Source organism: Nelumbo nucifera, chromosome 6, assembly GCF_055504915.1.
Source record: "Nelumbo nucifera cultivar China Antique chromosome 6, China Antique-T2T, whole genome shotgun sequence".
In the NCBI taxonomy this organism is placed as follows: Eukaryota; Viridiplantae; Streptophyta; class Magnoliopsida; order Proteales; family Nelumbonaceae; genus Nelumbo; species Nelumbo nucifera.
The window spans coordinates 60,483,468-60,504,045 of record NC_142654.1 but is presented as its reverse complement, the minus strand read 5'-3'; the positions used below and the strand labels follow the sequence as shown (position 1 = coordinate 60,504,045).

General features: G+C 38.9%; 2 protein-coding genes across 3 annotated transcripts; one reads left to right on the top strand and one right to left on the bottom strand.

Annotated features, from left to right (window-relative positions):
- The first annotated feature begins 278 nt into the window (after nt 1-278).
- Nucleotides 279-13,994, top strand: LOC104604257 (WD-40 repeat-containing protein MSI2-like). 2 transcript variants are annotated; one of them, XM_010268532.3, is made up of 6 exons: nt 287-855; nt 1,010-1,333; nt 1,457-1,609; nt 2,844-2,968; nt 12,656-12,751; nt 13,328-13,994. In XM_010268532.3, exons 1-6 carry the CDS (start codon nt 535-537, stop codon nt 13,509-13,511), a joined length of 1,203 nt encoding a protein of 400 aa, XP_010266834.1. In that variant the 5' UTR covers nt 287-534; the 3' UTR covers nt 13,512-13,994. The 2 variants fall into 2 exon arrangements, with proteins under 2 accessions (XP_088746358.1, XP_010266834.1); XM_088890232.1 differs by lacking the exons at nt 12,656-12,751; nt 13,328-13,994 and adding an exon at nt 6,160-12,647 and having other exon boundaries at nt 279-855.
- A 1,532-nt stretch (nt 13,995-15,526) lies between these two features.
- On the bottom strand, nt 15,527-19,250 carry LOC104604256 (basic leucine zipper 23-like). Its single transcript, XM_010268530.3, has 2 exons — nt 17,679-19,250; nt 15,527-16,165 (listed from the first exon to the last, which is right to left on the bottom strand). Exons 1-2 carry the CDS (start codon nt 18,475-18,477, stop codon nt 16,143-16,145), a joined length of 822 nt encoding a protein of 273 aa, XP_010266832.1. The 5' UTR covers nt 18,478-19,250; the 3' UTR covers nt 15,527-16,142.
- Between the last annotated feature and the right edge of the window lie 1,328 nt (nt 19,251-20,578).

The following is a 20,578-nucleotide window of genomic DNA, read 5'->3' as shown; positions in this document are numbered from 1 at the left end:
AAATCATAATATATACATGCTAGGTTTGGGTTGGATCAAAGCCTCAAACTTAATGCAACTCAAAAAGTTGAGAATGAGGATTCAGCATATGGTTAGAATTTGTAAGCCTAAAATATTATTGGGTAGGTGTCAGCTGGGAATAAATGCCAATTCATGGATGGATTGTTGACATTTTAAATATTTATAGTTCTGCGATGGAAATAAAAAATGAGCATTGAGCCTGTCCGTACTTTTTCAAAAGTCAAATTCATATTTTCCACTCTTACCCAAACTTCAACCCCATCCAAACCCATCCGGCTCTTTTGGTTGGTTTCAGGCTAACCTGGCCAAGTTGCATCATCCATTCATCTCCCACGGTCCTACCCGCCACAATTTCGCTTTGGATCCTCCTCTTTGGTCTATAGTACTCGGATCATATGTTTAATCCGTGTCGGGCATTGTATAAAGGAGTGAGTCAGTCTGTTCTCTCTACGAATTCACCTCATTTTTTTTTTGGCGGGAGAGAAGCAAGAAGTAAGAAGAAGCGCGACAGAGATGGGAGAAGAGCAGGAGATGGGAGATGAACAGGTGGCGGAGGAGTTTTCTGTATGGAAGAAGAACACACCTTTCTTATACGATCTGGTCATCTCTCATGCCCTCGTATGGCCATCGCTCACCGTTCAGTGGCTCCCTTCTTTGCCCCAAACCGACGCCGAAGACGCATCCTTCGCCGTGCACAAGCTAATCCTCGGGACCCACACATCAGACGACGCTCCGAACTCCCTCATGATCGCCGACGTGCACCTCCCTCTTCCTCCAGACAACTCCTCCGAAATCGACAACTCTCAGCCCTCCAAAAGCCTCACCATCCCCAAGGTCAGAAACAAACAGCTGTGCATATTACAATTTATTGAAGTTATTTGAATACCAGTTGTTTGAAAGAATTTCAAACTGATGGAAAACATGAAAAGAAAATAATCACCTGGTAGTTCTTCTTCTTCTTTTTCTTTCTGTTCATTATAATAATCAGGTTGAGGTTACACAAGAGATACGTGTTGATGGAGAAGTTAATCGTGCTCGACACATGCCGCAAAATGCCTCTCTTGTTGCGGCTAAAACTAGTGGTTCCGATTTGTATGTTTTCAACTGCACCAAACACCCAGCAAAACATCAAGGGGGTCCGTGTGATCCTGATTTGCGATTGAGGGGTCACACTAAAGAAGGTTATGGCTTATCTTGGAGTCCTTTCAAAGAGGGCTACCTTCTTAGTGGTTCAAATGACTCCAAAATATGCTTGTGGGATATCTCTAAAATGCCTAAAGATAAAGTGCTTGAGGCGATGCATATATGCGAGGTAATTTGGTAATTGTGTTCTGTCTTGACTGCATCAGTTTACTACATTATAATGTGAGAAAATTACTAACATTTTTCGCTACATCGTTGATGCTAAACTGGGAATTGGTGAATGATGATTCAGGTTCACGAGGATGTGGTGGAAGATGTTGCATGGCACTTGAAGAATGAAAATTTATTTGGGTCAGTAGGGGATGATCGACGGTTGATGATTTGGGATATGAGATCGTCTTTGTTGAACAAACCGCAACAATCACTTTTAGCTCATGAGAAAGAGGTGAAGCTGTCCTTGAATTATTTTAATTTGCACTCTCTTATGATTAAATCATGCTGTACTGTTTCATTCTATTACGTTAGCATAAATTGATTCAGTTTTTTTAGTTATATTTTATTCTCTTCATGCATATCTGTTGGGGAAATGGACACTTCGCAATGTCCAATTGTCATTTTTATCAGGTTTGCATGCATATATGGTGCTTATACTCGGATTTTATTGTTCAACTGTTGTGTTTAAATACTGATTTATACAACAACATGAATTTTACTCTTTTGAGAGGCGTATTTAGTTATTACTCTTTCAACAACTAGACTATCTGTCGGCTTTGGTGCAATTATAACTGTGCAGTATTTAGACCATGAGGCTTTGTTTGAATTGGGGGGAAAAATGGAAATGCTGTGCAAAATCTTGTTTTTTGGTGGATAGGGATGGCAATTTCTACCCTACCCGGTGGGTACCGCCCCTACCCATTCCGTTGGGGTGGGTTTTTTTTGCTTGAAGGACAGGTTTTGGGATTCTACAACCCATACGGGGACGGGTACAGTACAGTACAGTATTAGGCTAAACCCAACCCTCCCGACCCGCATATTGTTGGAAAGCATATAAACTTTATCTATTAGGTATTGAATTTAATAATATTTTAAATTTTGTATGAAAGATAATTGAAAGTTTATGTGTTTTTTACATGTTTTAATCAAATAATTGGAAATTTTGTTGTTTTGTGTTATTTTAGTTATTTATTTATTGCTTATATATAATAAGAAATAATAGAAAATTAAATTCAGGTTCTAAACCCAACCAGCCATACCCTTGAATTCAGGGAGGGTAGGGTCAAGAAGGGTTTTGCATTTTCATGTGCGGGGGGAGGGGGGAGGGTTTGGATTTTCAAAATTCAACCCGCTATGGGTTTTGGGCTGGGTATGCGTTGGGAGGTTTAGGGAGGTGGGTAGGGTCTATAATCTACAAAACCCTCCCCAAATCCACCTCGTTGCCATCCCTATTGGTGGATAATGGAATTACTGACACACCATTACACCTGCCCATTCAATTCCATTTTCCATCCAAGCAACAGAAAAGCGCCATAAAATCTACTATTTCAACATTTTGAGTGCTTCCTTTATGAATCCAAAAAGTGGAATGCAGAGAGTTGCAGATTTACTAGTTCCTTTTACATTTATTTACAGGCAAAAATTTCAGAGAGTTCATCCTGATTACATCTGTTTCTTGTTTTCAGGTGAACTATTTATCGTTCAATCCATTTAATGAATGGATTCTGGCAACAGCATCTTCAGACACCACCATTAATCTATTTGATTTGCGGAAGCTAACAACAGCATTACATAGCTTTTCTGCACACATGTATGTTCTTTTACTTGTTATGGAACTCCTGCATCATCTGTGCCATATTATCATCTAAGTTTATTTCTTTAGTAGATTGAGGGGATATTGTGTTTTTAGTAACTATTCATCATAAGCTTATAGTTCAACAACTATTTATATACATTATTTTATGCCATTATCTATGCATATTTTATTTAGTGGTTAATTTTTGGTTGCCAAAATTTCCTTCTAGCCTATTGCATCAAGTTTTGGCCTAGTGTGTTAGTCAGGTGAGGTGAGCTGGGTAGGCCGATAGGCATTAAAGAGCATTAATAAATCTTCCGAGGTTTTATAAGAGTCTGCATGGTTTTGTTCATTCATTTATGGTTCCTTCTTGAACCTTGAAATCTTATTCTATAGTACTTTCAGATTTCATCAACTTCATAATCAGAAAGTTTTAGAGTCAATGAAGATTTCTCCCCATGCTTCTCCCTGATTTATTAATGTTTCTTAGAAAAATTTCCCTTGTGTTTTTTTTCTTTGAATCAAAGTTCTTTTTAAAGCTGAGATATAACTTTTAAATTATTTGCCAAAACAGTTAATTCTCAACTCATGCCAATTAGAGAGAAAGATGACTCCACTAGAATAATGGAGTCATTTGCACAAAATCACTTGATTTTCATATTCCATTGCCTCTAGTTTTATATAATGCTAGAATTCCAATAAAGTGTCTGATAGAACCCTGATTCAGCCATCTCAGGTTCTAAGTGTTCAGCCAAGTAGTCTACCAAAGATATCTCGCGTGGCACCCCCTATCAAATTTGTCTACTCCAGGAAGACATGTCAGCATAATTAATCCCCCCCCCCATGTGCGGCGGGTAAATCAGGTTGTTATGCATGAGGAACAGTAGTATAAATATCTCTGTGAAAGTCTAAGGAAGAGCAGAAAACATTACCAGAATTCCTTTCCTTCTTTTTATCTTCTTTCTTAGGAGGAAGAGCTCCTTTGAAGTAGCTCAGTTTTGCTATGTAGCTTATCAACTAGGTCCAACGTTGTTGACGATTGAGTCGATCGCCTGGAAGAGCATCTTCATCGGATCGATGCGATGTGAAGGAGATGAAGGAAATCATAACCACCTTCATCTCACAGCTTGAGAGGACCACTTTAGGGCTAACAGGGAAAGCGAGCAAGAAGGGTCTAGTGGAGACAGTCATTGGCTGCATGGAAGTCCTTCAGGAAGATCGATCAAGATCAACTTCCCCGTTTTCTCAGGTGATGATCCTATACCTTGGATTAATAAAGCTGAGCAATACTTTGCATTCCATGAAATACCTGCCTCCCAGAGGATGCAAATTGTGGCTATCCACCTTGACAGCGAGGCAAATCTCTGGTATCATTGGTACCGGAGGTCTCACTTGCAACTCACCTGGCTTGATTTCACTGAAGCCCTTAATGTCCGATTTGGACCTTCTGGGAACAAAGACTTTGATGAATCTCTTTGGCCAAGATCCAACAGTTTGGAACGGTTAGAGAATATCAAAATCATTTTGAGAAGTTGGCATCCAGAGTTCAGAACTGGATTGAGAAGGCCTTAGTTGGAAGTTTTGTAGGGGGCCTCAAGGATGAAATCAAGCATGAAGTTAAGGCCATGCGACTTCTGACTGTTATTAGCAGCGGTAGGTTTGGCCAGACTCTTCGAAGAGAAGATCAAGAGAAGTAAGAAGTCTTTCAGGACTCTCGGCCCGATCCTTAAGACCCCCCGGACTGCCCTTGAGACAGGAACCCAATTCAGTTATTAAGACTTCCCAAGTTTGGGATGAATCTGGCTCAACCAAATGAATGGGCTAGAACCCCTACCCAATAAGAAAGCTAGCCATCGTGGGTTGAGATGCAGGCCCGGTGAGAAAAAGGCTTGTGTTACAACTGTGAAGAAAAGTTTGGACCGGGGCACCGGTGCAAAGCCCCAAAACTTTTCCTATTGCAGCTGTGGGAGGATGAGGAGGAGGTCCCCCTATCACCCATTGAGGAAACCAACTTAGAAACCCATGAGATATCCCTACATGCTCTTATAGGGTTTGTAACTCCTAAGACTGTGAGGGTAATGGGCTTTATTTCGGGCCAGAGTGTGGTGGTTCTGATTGATAGTGGCAACTCACTGAACATTATTACCACCTAATTAACAAAGCAACTGGGCTTGGTGGTAGAGCCCACTGGGCCTTTTGTAGTACAGGTAGCTAATGGTCATAAGATCGTGTGTGATGGGCTTTGTAAACAAGTTGGCTTCATATACGGGGCTGTTTGTTCTACACAGACCTATACCCTCTAGGGTTTTCCGGGACAGATGTTATTTTGGGTATCCCTTGGCTCCAACAAGTGGGGCCCATGTTTTGTGGTTGGAACCGACTCATCATGGAGTTCACCATTAAAGGAGTGCATTATCAGCTCCAAGGGTTAGAACCAAAGGCCACCTCTGTAGACTCCCCTAAGACTATACTGAAATGTTGCCAGAATTATGGTGTTCCCACTTCCATAGACTTGGGCCAAATGGGCCCAGAACCTGTGTTGACCAAATAGGATAATAAGGAAGATTCAATTGCTAGACAAGTTCAGCTACAGCAACTACTCCAGGAGTTTTCAGATGTTTTTCAGGAGCCCAAGTCCCTACCACCGGAACGGGTTCATGATCACAAAATTGTACTTCACCCGGGAGCTGCCCCCACAAATGTAAGACCATTCTGTTACCCTATTATCAGAGGCTAGAAATAGAGAAGATGGTAAAGGAGTTGCTAGAAAAGAAATTCATTCAGCCTTGCAACAGTCCATTTTCATCACCAGTCCTTTTAGTTAAGAAGAAGGATGGGTCTTGGCGACTGTGTTGATTACAGGGTTTTAAATCACATCACCGTGAAAGACAGGTTTCCCATTCCTGTTATTAAAGAGTTATTTGATGAACTGGGACATGCCATATTCTTTTCTAAGCTGGACTTAAGATTGGGTTATCACCAGATACGAGTATACCCTCATGACATTCACAAAACAGCATTCGGAACTTTAGATGGTTAGTATGAGTTTTGGTTATGCCATTCGGCTTAACCAATGCTCCCTCAACTTTTCAAAGACTTGTGAATAATGTCTTTAAACCTTATTTGCGCTATTTCATTTTGGTCTTTTTTGATCATATATTGGTTTACAGTCCGTCATGGACAGCTTACATGGATAATCTTTGCAGCACCCTAAGCATTTTGCGGGAACACCAGCTTTATGCTAAGCCAACTAAATGCTCCTTTGGGAAGACCAAGGTACACTACCTAGGTCATATCATTGCGGGAGGGAAGGTGTATACAGACCCAGAAAAAGTTAGTTGCATGCTGGAATGGGCTCGTCTCACTTCCTAGAAGGCCTTACGAGGCTTCTTGGGATTAACCGGGTTCTACTGCTGGTTTATTAAGGGGTATGGAGTTGTGGCTGCCCCCTTAACTTAGCTGCTGAAGAAAAACTCTTTCAAGTGGGACGATAAGGCTGAACAGGCATTCCTGGCCCTCAAACAGGCAGTGATAGCCCCTCCCACTTTGGTTTTACTTGATTTTTCAATGGAATTTGTTGTAGAAACAGATGCTTCAAGCTGCAGTATTGGGGCTGTGCTGTTGCAACAAGGCCAGCCCATAGCCTACTTCAGCAAGGCTCTGTCACCTCAAGCTCAGTCCAAATCCACTTATGAGAAGGAGCTCATGGCCATCACACTAGCCATTCAGAAATGGTGGGCCTATTCATTGGGAAGGAGGTTCACTGTTCGAACTGATCACAAGAGTCCGTCACTTATTGGACCAGAGAGTTCTTAGCCCAGAACAACAAAATTGGGCCTACAAGTTATTGGGGTATGACTTCCACATTGAGTACAAGCTCGGTTCCTCTAGCACTGTTGCAGACACTCTCTCCAGAGCTGAAGAACTGCATCTGCTGGGGGTTTCTCAACCTCACTACCAGCTTCTAGAACAGTTGAAAGCAGAGGCTCAACATGATTCAGCCCTCACACAAATCAGGTCCAAGTGGAAGCAAGATCCAGCATCAGTCCCTGAGTATTCAGTGGTTGATTCCACCTTGTTTTACAAGGGAAGACTAGTGGTGGCAAATACATCAGCGTATTATGGGGGATTGCTCCATATGTTTCATGATTCAGCTATGGGAGGTCATTCTGGGGTTCTGCGCACATACAAGTGGGTATCCAGACATTATTACTGGAAGGGAATGAGATCCATGATCAAGGAGTATGTTGCTAAATGTTCCACATGTCAACAGCAGAAGTATAGTACCCAAGTTCCAGCAGGTTTGCTTCAGCCCTTAGCGATACCAGAAAAGGTATGGGATGACATAACCATGGACTTCATCACCAGGTCACCTAAGTCTCATGGGAAGTCAGTAATACTGGTAGTGGTTGATAGGTTGAGCAAATATGCCCATTTCATAGCTCTACCACACCCATATACAGCAGTGGCAGTGGCTAGAGCTTATGTCCAAGAAATAGCAAAGTTACATGGCACCCCAAACACTATACTAAGTTACTAACAGAGAGATCCTCTATTTATGAGCCACTTTTGGTAGGCTTACTTCCAAACCCAAGGAGTTAAGATGTTGCACACAACCAGCTACCATCCTCAAACGGAATCTGAGGTTCTCAATCGCTGTTTGGAGACTTACCTACGCTGCTCCACTGGTGACAGACTTAAACAATGGGCCCTGTGGCTGCCCTGGGCCGAATTCTGGTACAACACCTCATACCAAGTGTCAACAGGAACCACCCCCTTCAGGATCATGTATGGGCGTGACCCACCAGCTGTATTGCCTTATGAGAAAGGATCCACAATTGTCGTTGAAGTGGAAGAACAGTTAACTTCAAGAGATGAGGTGTTAAAGGATCTTAAGCTCCACTTGCAGAAGGCTCAACAGAGAATGAAGTTATATTATAACCAGAAACATAGGGAGTTGGAGTTCCAAGTAGGGGACTTGGTTTACCTTAAACTCCAGCCATATAGACAGACATCTCTAGCTCAGTGTGCTTGGCAGAAGTTGGCACCCCAGTATTTTGGGCCCTTAAAGGTGCTTGAGCAGATAGGACAGGTGGCATATCAACTGGACCTACCTCCCGACTCCAGATTATACCCTGTATTTCATGTCAGCTTGTTGAAACCTTGCTTATCTTCAATAGAGAAGGTCAGCTCCAGTCTACCCCAGTTCCCTGAAGATGGAATCATCATGATAGAACCCCATTCCATTAGTGACTTCAAGTGGGTGAAGTCAGGTGCTAGATTGATCAAGCAAGCTCTGGTCAATTGGAAGAACCTCCCTCTAGAGGACGCCACTTAGGAATATGTGTCCCAACTTCAGCTTCAGTTCCCAAATTTCAACCTTGAGGACAAGGTGGTTCCAGTGATTTAAAAGGTGCATCTAAGGCGTGCTTAGGCGCACAGGCGAGGTGCATTTTATTAGGATGAATGAATGAACAACATTACCAAATTGGGGGTAATAAAGTGTCTTCTTAAAAAGCAATTAAAACTATAAAATCATTATTTTTGACTAAGAATTTAAGACCTAATGTGAACTTGTTTGGGCTTGCCTCGAGTGGCATGGCACAAAGGCGGCTCGTAGAATTAGGAATGTAATATGTTTTACATTACATTAGCTACATGAAGTAATGCAATTGAGTGAAAAAAAACGATTAGAGGCATAGTTGTCAAGGCGACGCCTAGGCAACAAGGCGACCTTTGAGGCTTGCCTCGCCTAATCGCCTAACAACTTTCTACTTCCTACTATAAAAAAACTTTTTTATTCATTCTTTTTTGATATTATAATTATAAAATAGACATTATTAAAATAAAATAATCATTTTGTGTGTTTATATACTAATTTCTTTTTATTATTTTCTTATATATTAGGGTTTAATCAACACAAACATTGCTAAATGCTGTATTGAACCCTCAAAGACTTAAAAACCTGAACCAATAAGTACGGAAGAACTAAAAATTTTATCTAATCAGCACATTTTCCCCTTCCATATATTCTTCCTCTACTTCTTCTTCTACTACTACTACGACTACTACTACTACCAATACTTTTTATTTTCTTCTTTTCCTATAACAAAAATAAGGGTTCAGCCCCTATATTTTTTGAATTTTATTTTCCTTCTTCCTTTTCTTCTCATGAATATGTTGATATTCTATACCATATGAAATTTATACTTTTCTTATGAAAATCATGAATAATTATCAAAGAAATATGGTTATGATACCTAGAGAACTATCCTAGGATCTATGTTTTTCAACATAAAAAGTCCATTGCTTAGCCGATGCCTAGGCGCCCCTCAATCGCCTAGCCTCACCTTGGCACCTTGAAAACTATGGTTAGAGGTTTTAAATGCTTGAAAATGTTTTATATGTTTGATTTTATTTTTAAATTCTCACTTGAATATGCTTTACATCTTATGTTCATGTATTTTAATTTTAGATAATAGGTTTTTTAAAACATTATTTTAAAATATAAGTATATATTTTTTATTAATATTATGTTTAATATTTTTTTATTTTTTTTTGAAATTTTGGCATTTTTTTGAAATTTCTGACTTTTTTTTTTATTTTTTAGCATTTTTTTTATAATTTTGTGCCTTGCTTCAAAAAGGCGTGCACCTCACCCTGCGCCTTTTTTGCGCCTTGCGCTTTTAAAACACTAGGTGGTTCCCAAGCAGGGTGGGACTGATAGAACCCCGATTCAGCCATCTCAGGTTCAGAGGGTTCAACCAGGCAGTCTACCAAAGATATCTCGTGTAGCACCACCCCCCTATCAAATTTGTCTGCTCCAGGAAGACACAGGTTGTTATGCATGAGGAGCAGTAGTATAAATATCTCTGTGAAAGTCTGAGGAAGAGTAGAAAACATTACAAGAATTCCTTTCCTTTTATCTTCTTTCTTAGGAGGAAGAGCTCCCTAGAAGTAGCTCAGTTTTGCTGTGTAGCTTATCATTGTCCTTTTTCTTAGGAGGAACAGCCTTACTTTTGCTTGTTTTTTTTCCTCTTCTGGCGGAAACCAACATTGTGTATGATAGACCTTACCCCTACACCCCAGAAAAAAAAAGAAAGAAAAAAAGTAGAAATTTGTCTTATTAGATTGTTTTACCAGAGTCTTGCACTTTATCGCTTCACAGGAACAAAGAGTTTTTTTCCCTGCCAAACCAATTTTGGGTTATAGAACTTTCATGCAGAACCCAGAAAGCTCTCATATAATGATTAATAGTTCACTCAAGTACGGGGTAAATGGCAATTTTGCAAATATGGATAGGGAAAACTGAAATGGATACATTTAATAGCATATGCAGAATAATTTCAACCACAAGCTTAGAATGGTAATGGTTAATGGTGTCTAGGAATCTTAACAAGTAATGTTCATCCATCCAAGTAGAGAGGCTTTTGTATGGTGCCAACACCCTAAAAATGCATTACTAGATTACATACACTTTTTTCCACTGTTGAATGATGGAAATTTTCTGTTCACGAAACATATGTTAGATGGCCTATAATGCCTGTTTGTGCAGCATTATCAAGATCATGATTTAACTTTCAAGGTGTTGATTACAAAATCCATTTCATGAGACTCATAATTATGGGATCTGGTTTTGGGATGCTGGTGGTTTTGGTTTTGTTATGGAATTTTAAAGCAGTTTAGTTTCAACTGAACAATTTGGGGCATGACATTCTTCTTAATTCCAACTTAACAAGAATGTCCTTAAAAAGACTGCCTTTTGTTGCTTAGCATATAAAGCCTACGCCCCTTTCACTTGTTCCATGCAGTTACATGCATATATTATTACATATCTATTTGGATGTGTCAATATTCTTTGCCTCCTATAGACATTGTAAAGTTCAACTAAGGTCTTATTTTATAAAACCCTGGAGCCCTGGTCTTGGTGCCATTTTTAGAAGTTATCCACTTTTTGGCCCCTGGTGTTTTCTATTTAAAAACCTAAGCCTAGAGTCTTGGTTTACCAAGAATCGTTCAACCAATGCTATTGACTTGGCTTTTGGCATTAAGAAATGGCCTTGAAAACTTTAACTTAGCAAAGAATGTCATTCACTCACTGGATTCTTTATTGAATGCTGCAAATTTTTTATCAAAAACTGCTAAAAATTTTATTAGATAAGGAAAGAATGGTGTACAAAATCACATTTTCATTCTTTTACATTCATTGAGCAGATGCTTGAGGAATGACTGCCCAGTATAAGTGTTCCCTGTGGGCCTTTATTTATTTTATTTTATTATCTAGCTCATCTGCTGTTGGAGAATTTTGAACCCAACTATAAGATGTTATTACTTGTCTAGTTGGTTACTTATGGTGTGTGTATACTGACAAGGCCCTGATTTTGTTGTTTTAAAACCACTTAACAACTACCTTTGAGTTGCATAATATAGAGATCTTCCCAGCTTCAGTCCTTGTAATAATGCTAGCGCAGCCCTTGTTGAGTGACTCATACCAATAGGTCCAGAGTATAAAGCCAATCAGTGTTTTAAAAGGCGTGGGAGGCATACGCCTGGAGGCGCAGGCGCTCCCAAAACACAGGAGGCTTACGCCTTCTTCTTCATCCTCCTCCCCTTCCTCCTCCTAACCCCCCTCCTCTTAAGGAGGCTTATGCCTCTTGCGTTCTGAACTACGCCTCACGCCTCTAGGTAGTGGAACGTCTCACGTCATGCCTGTGTTTTAAAACATTGAAGCCAATGTGTCTATTACAATTCTCATAGACTCCTCCAGTGTAAAAATTTGTGGTTTTCCAATGCTACTCCCATCAAAGATTAGTTTAATATAATTGAGAGGGGGCAACCATACTCTTGATGCTAAATTCCTTGTTGTAGAAGAATTTGGATTGCTTTGCTAACATCTCAATATGTCATCAATTGAAATGGGAGAAAAGATATCTTAAAATTTTACCAAGTGGGCCACCTTTATGCTTATGTTTTCAATCAATGGTTCCTTGGTTAGGCTTATCTCTTTGAATATTAAACACTGCATTTGTATTAATTCCAAGTTCAAGCCAATGAGGTGGTGGACTTAGATTGCTAAGAACAGAGTTGCATTAAAGGCTTGACAATGTGTTTTATTTGTTGCTTTTTTTTTAAGGTTTACCCTTTTCCGGACCTTCCCTTTATTATTTCTTAACTTCTATAGTAATTCAATAGTCATTGATAGGAAAAAGGAAACCATAGGATTTCCCTTCCTTGATTAGGTTAAATGCTTAAATGCATGTTTTCTGTGACATTGGCCATGTCATACTGTTTTGCAAATGATAATCCATGGGTCTGGAGGGTGTAGCTTAGGCAACTATTTAAAACTCAGTCATTTTTAATATCGTAATTCTTATCAGGGCTGTTAGATGATTCTTTTTTTATCCTTTACTAGAAAACTTTGAAAATATGTTAAAAGTGTGTGGCATTTGAAAATGACTCTTTTTCAAATTGTTTGGTTAATTAAATTTTAAACTATCATTCAGAAGTTTTTATAGAACAATCAGAACCTGGTTAAAGATGGAAAAAAAGGCACACTAATTAGTGATGCTTTGCTGCATACCTTTTGGGTGTAATGTTTATGCTGTTATCTCTTCAGTCTTTATGGGATGATTATAATATTGATTATGTGTGCCAAACTCTCACTATATGAAAGGACATATCTCACTATTTTGTTTCTTCCAGGGAGGAGGTATTCCAGGTTGAGTGGAGCCCTCACCATGAAACTGTCTTGGCATCTTCTGCTAATGACAGGAGGTTGATGATTTGGGATCTTAACAGGTATGCATCACTTGCAAATGAATGGCATGGTTTTCAAGAGTTCCCTTGGTGTTTCCACTTCCATGCCTTTATCGCCTGTGGGACTCGTTTTAGGGGACTAGAAACCTAACTGAAAAATGAACATAAGCCTTTTTTTTCAGGCTGGATGGGTTTAGGTGCTTGTGCTCCTTGCCAATACTAATCTTAGAAGTTAAAGTCCAATTTTATACTCTTATGTAAAATAGTTATTGTATGCTAGAAACTGTCTTTACTCTGCACGATGCCCCATGGCTCATTTATCCTGGATGCCCAATTGTTGTCCCCAGAGGATGTGCATTTCTTAAAGGCCCTATGGCTTTCTCCTTTGTTCACAATTGCTAGTATTTGTTGACTAAGGCTTCTGTAAAAAAAGAATTATTGGATAACCTAGGTGTCTTACCATGCGCACCATGTGCATATGCTACTTGTATGTCAGTCTTAGGTTCTGCATGTCATAATGGGTTTCTTTATGCTTCTATCCTCTGTTTCTTTATTATTAACAAACGAATTTGCCATTGTTCCTGTTCTGAATCATGATGTGATGTGCTTATCCTTTAGGATTGGAGACGAGCAGTCTGAAGGAGATGCTGAGGATGGGCCTCCTGAGCTTCTCTTTTCTCACGGCGGTCACACATCTAAGATTTCGGATTTCTCATGGAATCAAAATGAACCCTGGGTTATATCAAGTGTAGCTGAGGACAACATCCTTCAAGTCTGGAAGATGTCAGAAAGCATTTATTAAGATGATCATTAACATATAAACCATGATTAATCATAGGTTGCATTTAGCTGGGAATAATGTGTACCTTAGCATGAAATTGCATTGCACTTTCTCCCTGATAATGGAAGCTTGGCCGGGGCATTAAGCACTATTATCAACTTTCAATTGGATCCCAGGCACAGAATAGTTTGTCTTGGGAGGAAAATGTTATATTTCCAAATCAATGCAGGTAAATCATTACCAGTTCACTGGCCTTGTCCTAAAATTGTCACTGGATGTACCATTCCTCTCGATTTTCATTGTGATTCAGTATCTTGGTTATGTTGGACATGGTTGTACAATTAATTGGTCGAGTTCTTTATTTCTCAGACTCATCAGAGTGTGTGTGTGTGTGTTTGTGTTCAAGGACAGCAAGAGTAACAGTTTCCTCTTCGGATTTGTCTTGTACCCATGTGAGCAATGTTAATCTTAACTGGGAATGAAAGAGTGGTGTTTAGCAACAAACCATGTCTCTGGTATCACTCATAACTCCCATGTAATACATCTAAGACATTGAAGCCAGGAATTAATCCTAAAATTAAACAATCAGTCATACATGCATGGACCTGGCTGTGTATAAATGCTTAGTCATACTTGCAGTCTCTCACTCCGGGTTTAGACTTCAGACCTTTATTTTGGAAATTTATGGTTCTCTTCAGAAATTTTTATTGGTTCTTCTAAATGTATGTCCCAAACCCCACGTGTTAAAGTAACTTTATTTGTATTGTGATAGATTGTTCTCAACTCTACTTATAAAATGAATCTATAAAAACCCCATAATTAATAGAATTAGAGCTACCTAATAACTGTATGCCATATGCATCTGCCCTGTCTCGTTTGCATGTAGATACATGTTCAAAAGTAAAGCTTATGGGTTTACCATCACAGCCCAAGCAATAGCCCCATCCACATTGCCATGAGTTGTATTAGCACTTCACTGGCATTCGGTGTTAAATCCTGTAAATGAGTCAGACATCACTTGGTGTTGGTGTTCAAGGAAAAACTTGTAGCATTGGGACTACAACCAATGCATAAGCGTATTTACCGGAAAAACCACCACGGTTACGCTTGCTAAAGACTGACCAATGTCAATGAAGCTATGGGAGATATTCCTGATGTGCGGCCAGGACAGGCTGTGAGGTCAGTGAGGTTGTGTGAGCAGATCCGGACTCCAGAATAAGAAAGAGTTTATGCTTCGAGTAGCAGTTTGCTAATAACAAATTCACACGCTATATCTATTTCAAATCTTAAGGTTGTGTTTGGTTGCAGTGCAACTGATGCAAAACTATAGTAGTGCAAATGATTTGGGTGCAAGTTTTTATTTATTTTTGTTTCAAATTTTACCTTACTTTATTTTGTTGCAATAAAAATGAAAATAAGACACAAGGTAACATGAAGTAAAATCCAAACAAAAATAAACCAAAGTAAACCAAAATTTGCAATTTTTTTTCATTTACACTCCCATAGATCTATACTAGTGCATATAAAATTGCACTGCAACCAAACACAGCCTAAATTTCGCCACCAACTGCTATTAAGGCTAATTCCCATTCCCAAGCATAAGTGGAAATTCATCTTTTTTTTTAGAAACAATAACAAATGGAGTAATCTACCACAATTCAAAGGGTACTAGCATAGGTGGGGGTTTGAATAATAAACCAATAAAAATGTCCGAGGGAGAACAAACCATGTATTTTCGTTTTTTTTTTTCCTGGGACCGAAAAAGGGGTAACCCATAACCATAACCACCACCATCTTATTTTTGTACTTTTGTAGTTTAATTTATTAAAAGCAACTCAGTTTATATATTTTAAGTGCTAATGCTATAAAGCACATCTTTTTTAAGTATCATGCGGGCTGAGCATGTAGTTGATCTGCTTCTAGTTATAACAACACGTATGGAAATGTTCCCATTTGCATCAGCTTGCCCCCTTCTAAATGGACATTCAACATCCATGATTAGGCAAAGCTAAATAGTGTGCTACTTTTAGAGAAGGGGTGAGGTGAAAATATAAGAAACCATCATTTTCTTACAATAAAACACACACACACATCGCTCACCTGTTCACAAACTCAAAGATGCAACTGAAATAGGAAAGCTTTAACAACTTCCATTCTACTTGTAAATACATCCATCCAGGATTTACACATCTAAGAAAGAAGGCAGGAACTCATTAGAATCTCGGAGATTAGCAGCAAGTTCAATGCCAACGGAAGGTGTTTACTCAGAAAATTATGAAGTTCAGATTTAAAGGCAGCTGATCCTTATATGCAAGTACAACTGAAAGTTTCTCCCTTCGTTAGCCTCTCACTAAGTAACGGAATTGCATTAGAAATCCATTCAAACTTGCTTCTTTACATGGCATCTGGGTAGAAAAGCTTAAACTAGGCCAGGAAATTAAACCAATTTGGAAGGTGGATGGGGCCAATAGTTTGGTCAATGGTGAGGAGATCAAGACAAAATTAAGTTCACTGCACCATGAACCCAGGAAAATAGAAACACAAAAAGGAAATAAATGAATAAGAAGAGTTCAAAGGCAGGAATAAGTGAAGATTATACTAGATTGCTTATTGGTATATGTAAGCAGATTCCATCAAGTTAGCTCCCCAACCTCATGTTGCTGCATGAGCACCTCCTAACAAAGAAAGAATATTAATGAGAAAGAAGTTATGATGGTGATAAATCCATACTTCTCTTCAGTTTCTAGATCAATAAAGAAGGATCAACATGAAGAAAAAGGTTATGCTTCATGCATAAGATGCTATTCTCAATGTATTTATGTAATGCAGTCTCTATTCCTTCTTTCATTTTCATATCTTAAGGCTTCAACTTATGTCCCCTCTTATCAGAAAGGTACCAGAATGCCTCCCTTCATATGAAAGATAAGTTAGACTGGAGTTTGTAAATGAATTTGCCTCAAGACCTACCCCAGTATGGGACAAATTGTGAGGAAGACATTCTCCTCTGACATAAAATTATACATTGACAATCAGTTGTCTCCTGTAAAAGGAGGGAATCAGGGAACCATAACATCTACTACAGTAAAAAATGATGATTATAGCCCAGGTTGTAGAAGTGAAAGTTTTCATGCATGAGATGTGCAACCATTGGATTCTGTAATACCAAGCTCCTCTTTCTAGGATTGAATGAAAATTTCTAAGTTAACAAAGCATCAAAGCATCTCATCAATAAACAGCCCAATTACCAAATTGCACATCTAAGTTCTGAATTACTATATCCTCTTCCTCACAAAGTTAGACAAAGCGAAGTGCTAAAACATAATGCAATCACTACTGATCAGGCAAAAAGAAAAGGAAAAGAAAGCATCCAACTACTAATATCACTGCCACCACTACTTACCATAAAATAAAAGGAGTCATTCAGCTCAAAGGATCCAAGAACAATCTATATTTCCACTTTACTAAGCTCTAAATTGTCTATAAGATTGTATAGACGCCAAAATATATAAACAGAAGATTTCAAAATCATAGAAAGTACAAATATTTCTAGACCAATACATGTTTGCGATCACAAAATAGAATAAACTGTTGGAGTTATAGGGGTAATATGAGACCATGAGAAACAAGCACCAAAGTTGCTAAATTGTTAAAAGAACGCTATGAAACATTTTTTTTCTTAAACTGCTTTAACCAAGCTTCATTCATCAAAGTTGCTAAAACATAATGCAATCACTACTGATCAGGCAAAAAGAAAAGGAAAAGAAAGCATCCAACTACTAATATCACTGCCACCACTACTTACCATAAAATAAAAGGAGTCATTCAGCTCAAAGGATCCAAGAACAATCTATATTTCCACTTTACTAAGCTCTAAATTGTCTATAAGATTGTATAGACGCCAAAATATATAAACAGAAGATTTCAAAATCATAGAAAGTACAAATATTTCTAGACCAATACATGTTTGCGATCACAAAATAGAATAAACTGTTGGAGTTATAGGGGTAATATGAGACCATGAGAAACAAGCACCAAAGTAGCTAAATTGTTAAAAGAACGCTACGAAACATTTTTTTTCTTAAACTGCTTTAACCAAGCTTCATTCATCAAAAATAATATCAAAGAAACATGAATAGAGCAAACTGTGGAAACAGAAAAGGAGAAAAGAGGTAGAGTTCAAGATTTCACCTTTTCTCCTATTAGAACTCGAAGAATTGACTACTTGTCCCATATTCCCATTTCCGCAACTTGGAAGCTCCTTCAATCCCGAATTAGAATTCCCCAGGCAATGAAGGTTCCCAATTTCACAAGCATTAAACCCTTGGCTAGTCAATCCTGCACTTTCTTCCCCTTTGCCCTCGACCCCTGGATGAAGGCAATAAACTTGATCATCACAACGCAAATCGCATGGATTCATGACATATGCGCCGGGTAAGTTTGCATGGACAAGGTTTTGAATCCCATTTCCATTCTTTGGTAATTTCTGATATGGAAAAGATCCAATCTCCCCTTCAATTCTCCCTCTGATGTCCACAAGTAAACATTTGAGCCTAGCTATTTCAGCCTCCAATGCAGCTTGACCCTGCAGCCTCTTCAACAACTGCTGGTTCAGAGCCCTCAACTTAACAACTTCGTCCTCTAATGAGGCAGCTCGGGCCTTCTTCTTCTCACGGTACTTACGAACAGCTTCTCTATTACCCAACGGCCGTTTCTTAGCCTTCTTTTCCACAGATTCTTCTGTGTCATCGGTAGCTGCCTTATCTTCGGAGGGGGCAGGCAGGATTTTGGTGTGGACATGGAAACAAGTGTGTGTGTGGGTGGAATCTGGACCAGGTGGATTGCAAGTGTGGGTATGGGTGCATGCCTGGGCGTCCTTGAGGAGCTCATCGAAGAATTCATCCATGGAGCAACTGCTAGGGAGTTGATCGCCCAAGTTGGCGCTTGAGAACACTTCTTGGTTGGAGAAATCAAGCTCTCCGTCGTCCATGAGAAAACAAAACTAACTGCCAATTACTTAGTATTAATTGAGCGAAAAGTTCAAAATTCTAACCATGACCTAGATGAATTCTGCTATTCCAATGCGAAGAACTTTAGGGAAATCCAAATTTCAGAAAAATATAGAAACCGAGAAATTGAGAAACAGAGGATTTCCACCACGACCACGACCAGATGCAAATGTGTGGTTATTGTACAAAACAAAGCAAGAAAAGATGTCCTTCCAGCCAATTCTAAAAATCCCTCTTTTATAGCAAAACTGAAACAGAAATGGAAACGAAACCCCACAAAGAACGAATACGACGATGCCTACACGCTATAACATTCCAATCAAACTCTAGAAATGTTTCGCAGATTTAAATGGGCAAAAAGAAGATCGACGACCCTCAACCTTCAAGTATTAAATAAGCAACCACGAAACCTAGGGTTCTACGCGGAGGCGGAACCCCATATATGGTCTGTTGTCTCTGTTCTGAAACTTCCTTGTAACGATTGAGAGAGGGAAGAAGATCAAATATTTCAACGATACCCCAGAAATTAAAAAAAAAAAAAAAGGAATCGAGATATTCGAGTGTAGAAAGTGAAGTTGGATCAAAACTCGAAAGACGAAACCCTAACGAAAGGCCCTAAACAACCACAAAAGGGATTAAGGAAATTTGTAAGTAGCAACCAACAGTAACAAAAAGACCTGAACCCCCTGGTATTTATATGTAATTGTCTACCATTTTGCGTTCACAAGCTCCGATGAATGTCTTCTCTACCTACTGATGTAATAATAATTGTCTCGTAATATGTACCGAAAATGCGAAAATAAAACAAACGGAGGGGAGGGGGAATATCGAGATAGAAGCCGAAGAAAAGTTTGGACATTTGGGACTTGGGAGGAATTATTTGTTTATCAGAAGTCAAAATGCCTCGGTGGCAACGCATTTAAATTGTATAGGTTGGATCCATGCAACACGCAATGTCTATATCTCATACGCCAACTCACCACCGCCACGTGGCTATGAGAAATGGGCATCCCCTCTTTTGGGAGATGAATCATGAATGGGCCCAAAATAAGCCGTTCCGTGCCGTTTGATAACGGCTGAAGTAGCTGGACTGAAAAAAAAGCTTATTGCCTTGTCTTTTATGTAATAAATAAAAGTCAAAATAATAAGTCATTTTACTTCCAACTTCAGTTGTTAAAAAAGTGCACTTTTAATCCTAATCCAAGGGGCTTGTTAAAAATAAAATAAATAAAGTGTTAATGGATCTCATTTTGTTAAAAAGAAAATAAAATAAATAACTAACAGATGTGGTAAGTTAATTTTAAATTAGATCATCAAAAGTATAATAAGTCAAGTCTTAATCATCTATAATAAAATACATCCACTGCGCAGATAAAAACCCTGGTCCTAATTATTCTTACCAATAATTTCTCTCTCTCAATAGGGGTTGCAAGTTGCTTCTCACACACCTCATAGCACTTGGAGCCACACATCTAGAATATCTCCATAACTTATAACTTATCATTCATGGGTAGATGTTTCCTAGCTGCAAAATGTAAGGAGGTTGGCGTGTGGGTGCGCGCTATGAGGAGTAAACCCAAATTCCCCCAATAGTCAATCTTTGTAACATGTTCTCTTTGTCCCATTATCTATCATAATTACTAAAATTAATAGATTCCACTTTATTTTGCTCATTATTTCCCCCTTTGATGTTATTACTCTATGAGAAAAATCATAAAAATGAATTAACTTCTCACACAAAAATGATTGGGACACACCACATTTGAGGCAATTTAATTTGATATGGACACGTTAGGGTGATTTAATTTGATATGGCTCCACCACATTTTGTATCTTGACGCCTTCAGGCAAAAGATATCATTAACACTATTCAGTGGATACATCAAAATTCAAGTCCTCCCTTAGGCACCTTCATTCAACTTTTTGTTACATCCTTGTTCAATATAGAAGAGATAAACTCAGGAGAAGAGGATTAGGATTGAGGAAATTAACAAGTAAGAGCAAATTTAGTTAAGTGGTGAAGCTACCTGGTTACCAAATCTCAGAGTGAAAGTAACTGAGGAACCATCAAGGTGATCGAGG

Coding starts and splice junctions, on each gene's coding strand:
- LOC104604257 (XM_010268532.3), top strand. CDS start 535: ATGGGAGAAGAGCAGGAGATGGGAGATGAACAGGTGGCGGAGGAGTTT. Junction 856..1,009: donor AAAGCCTCACCATCCCCAAG/GTCAGAAACAAA, acceptor TATAATAATCAG/GTTGAGGTTACACAAGAGAT. Junction 12,752..13,327: donor ATGATTTGGGATCTTAACAG/GTATGCATCACT, acceptor CTTATCCTTTAG/GATTGGAGACGAGCAGTCTG.
- LOC104604256 (XM_010268530.3), bottom strand. CDS start 18,477: ATGGACGACGGAGAGCTTGATTTCTCCAACCAAGAAGTGTTCTCAAGC. Junction 16,166..17,678: donor GAGTTCTAATAGGAGAAAAG/GTGAAATCTTGA, acceptor TTTCTTTGTTAG/GAGGTGCTCATGCAGCAACA.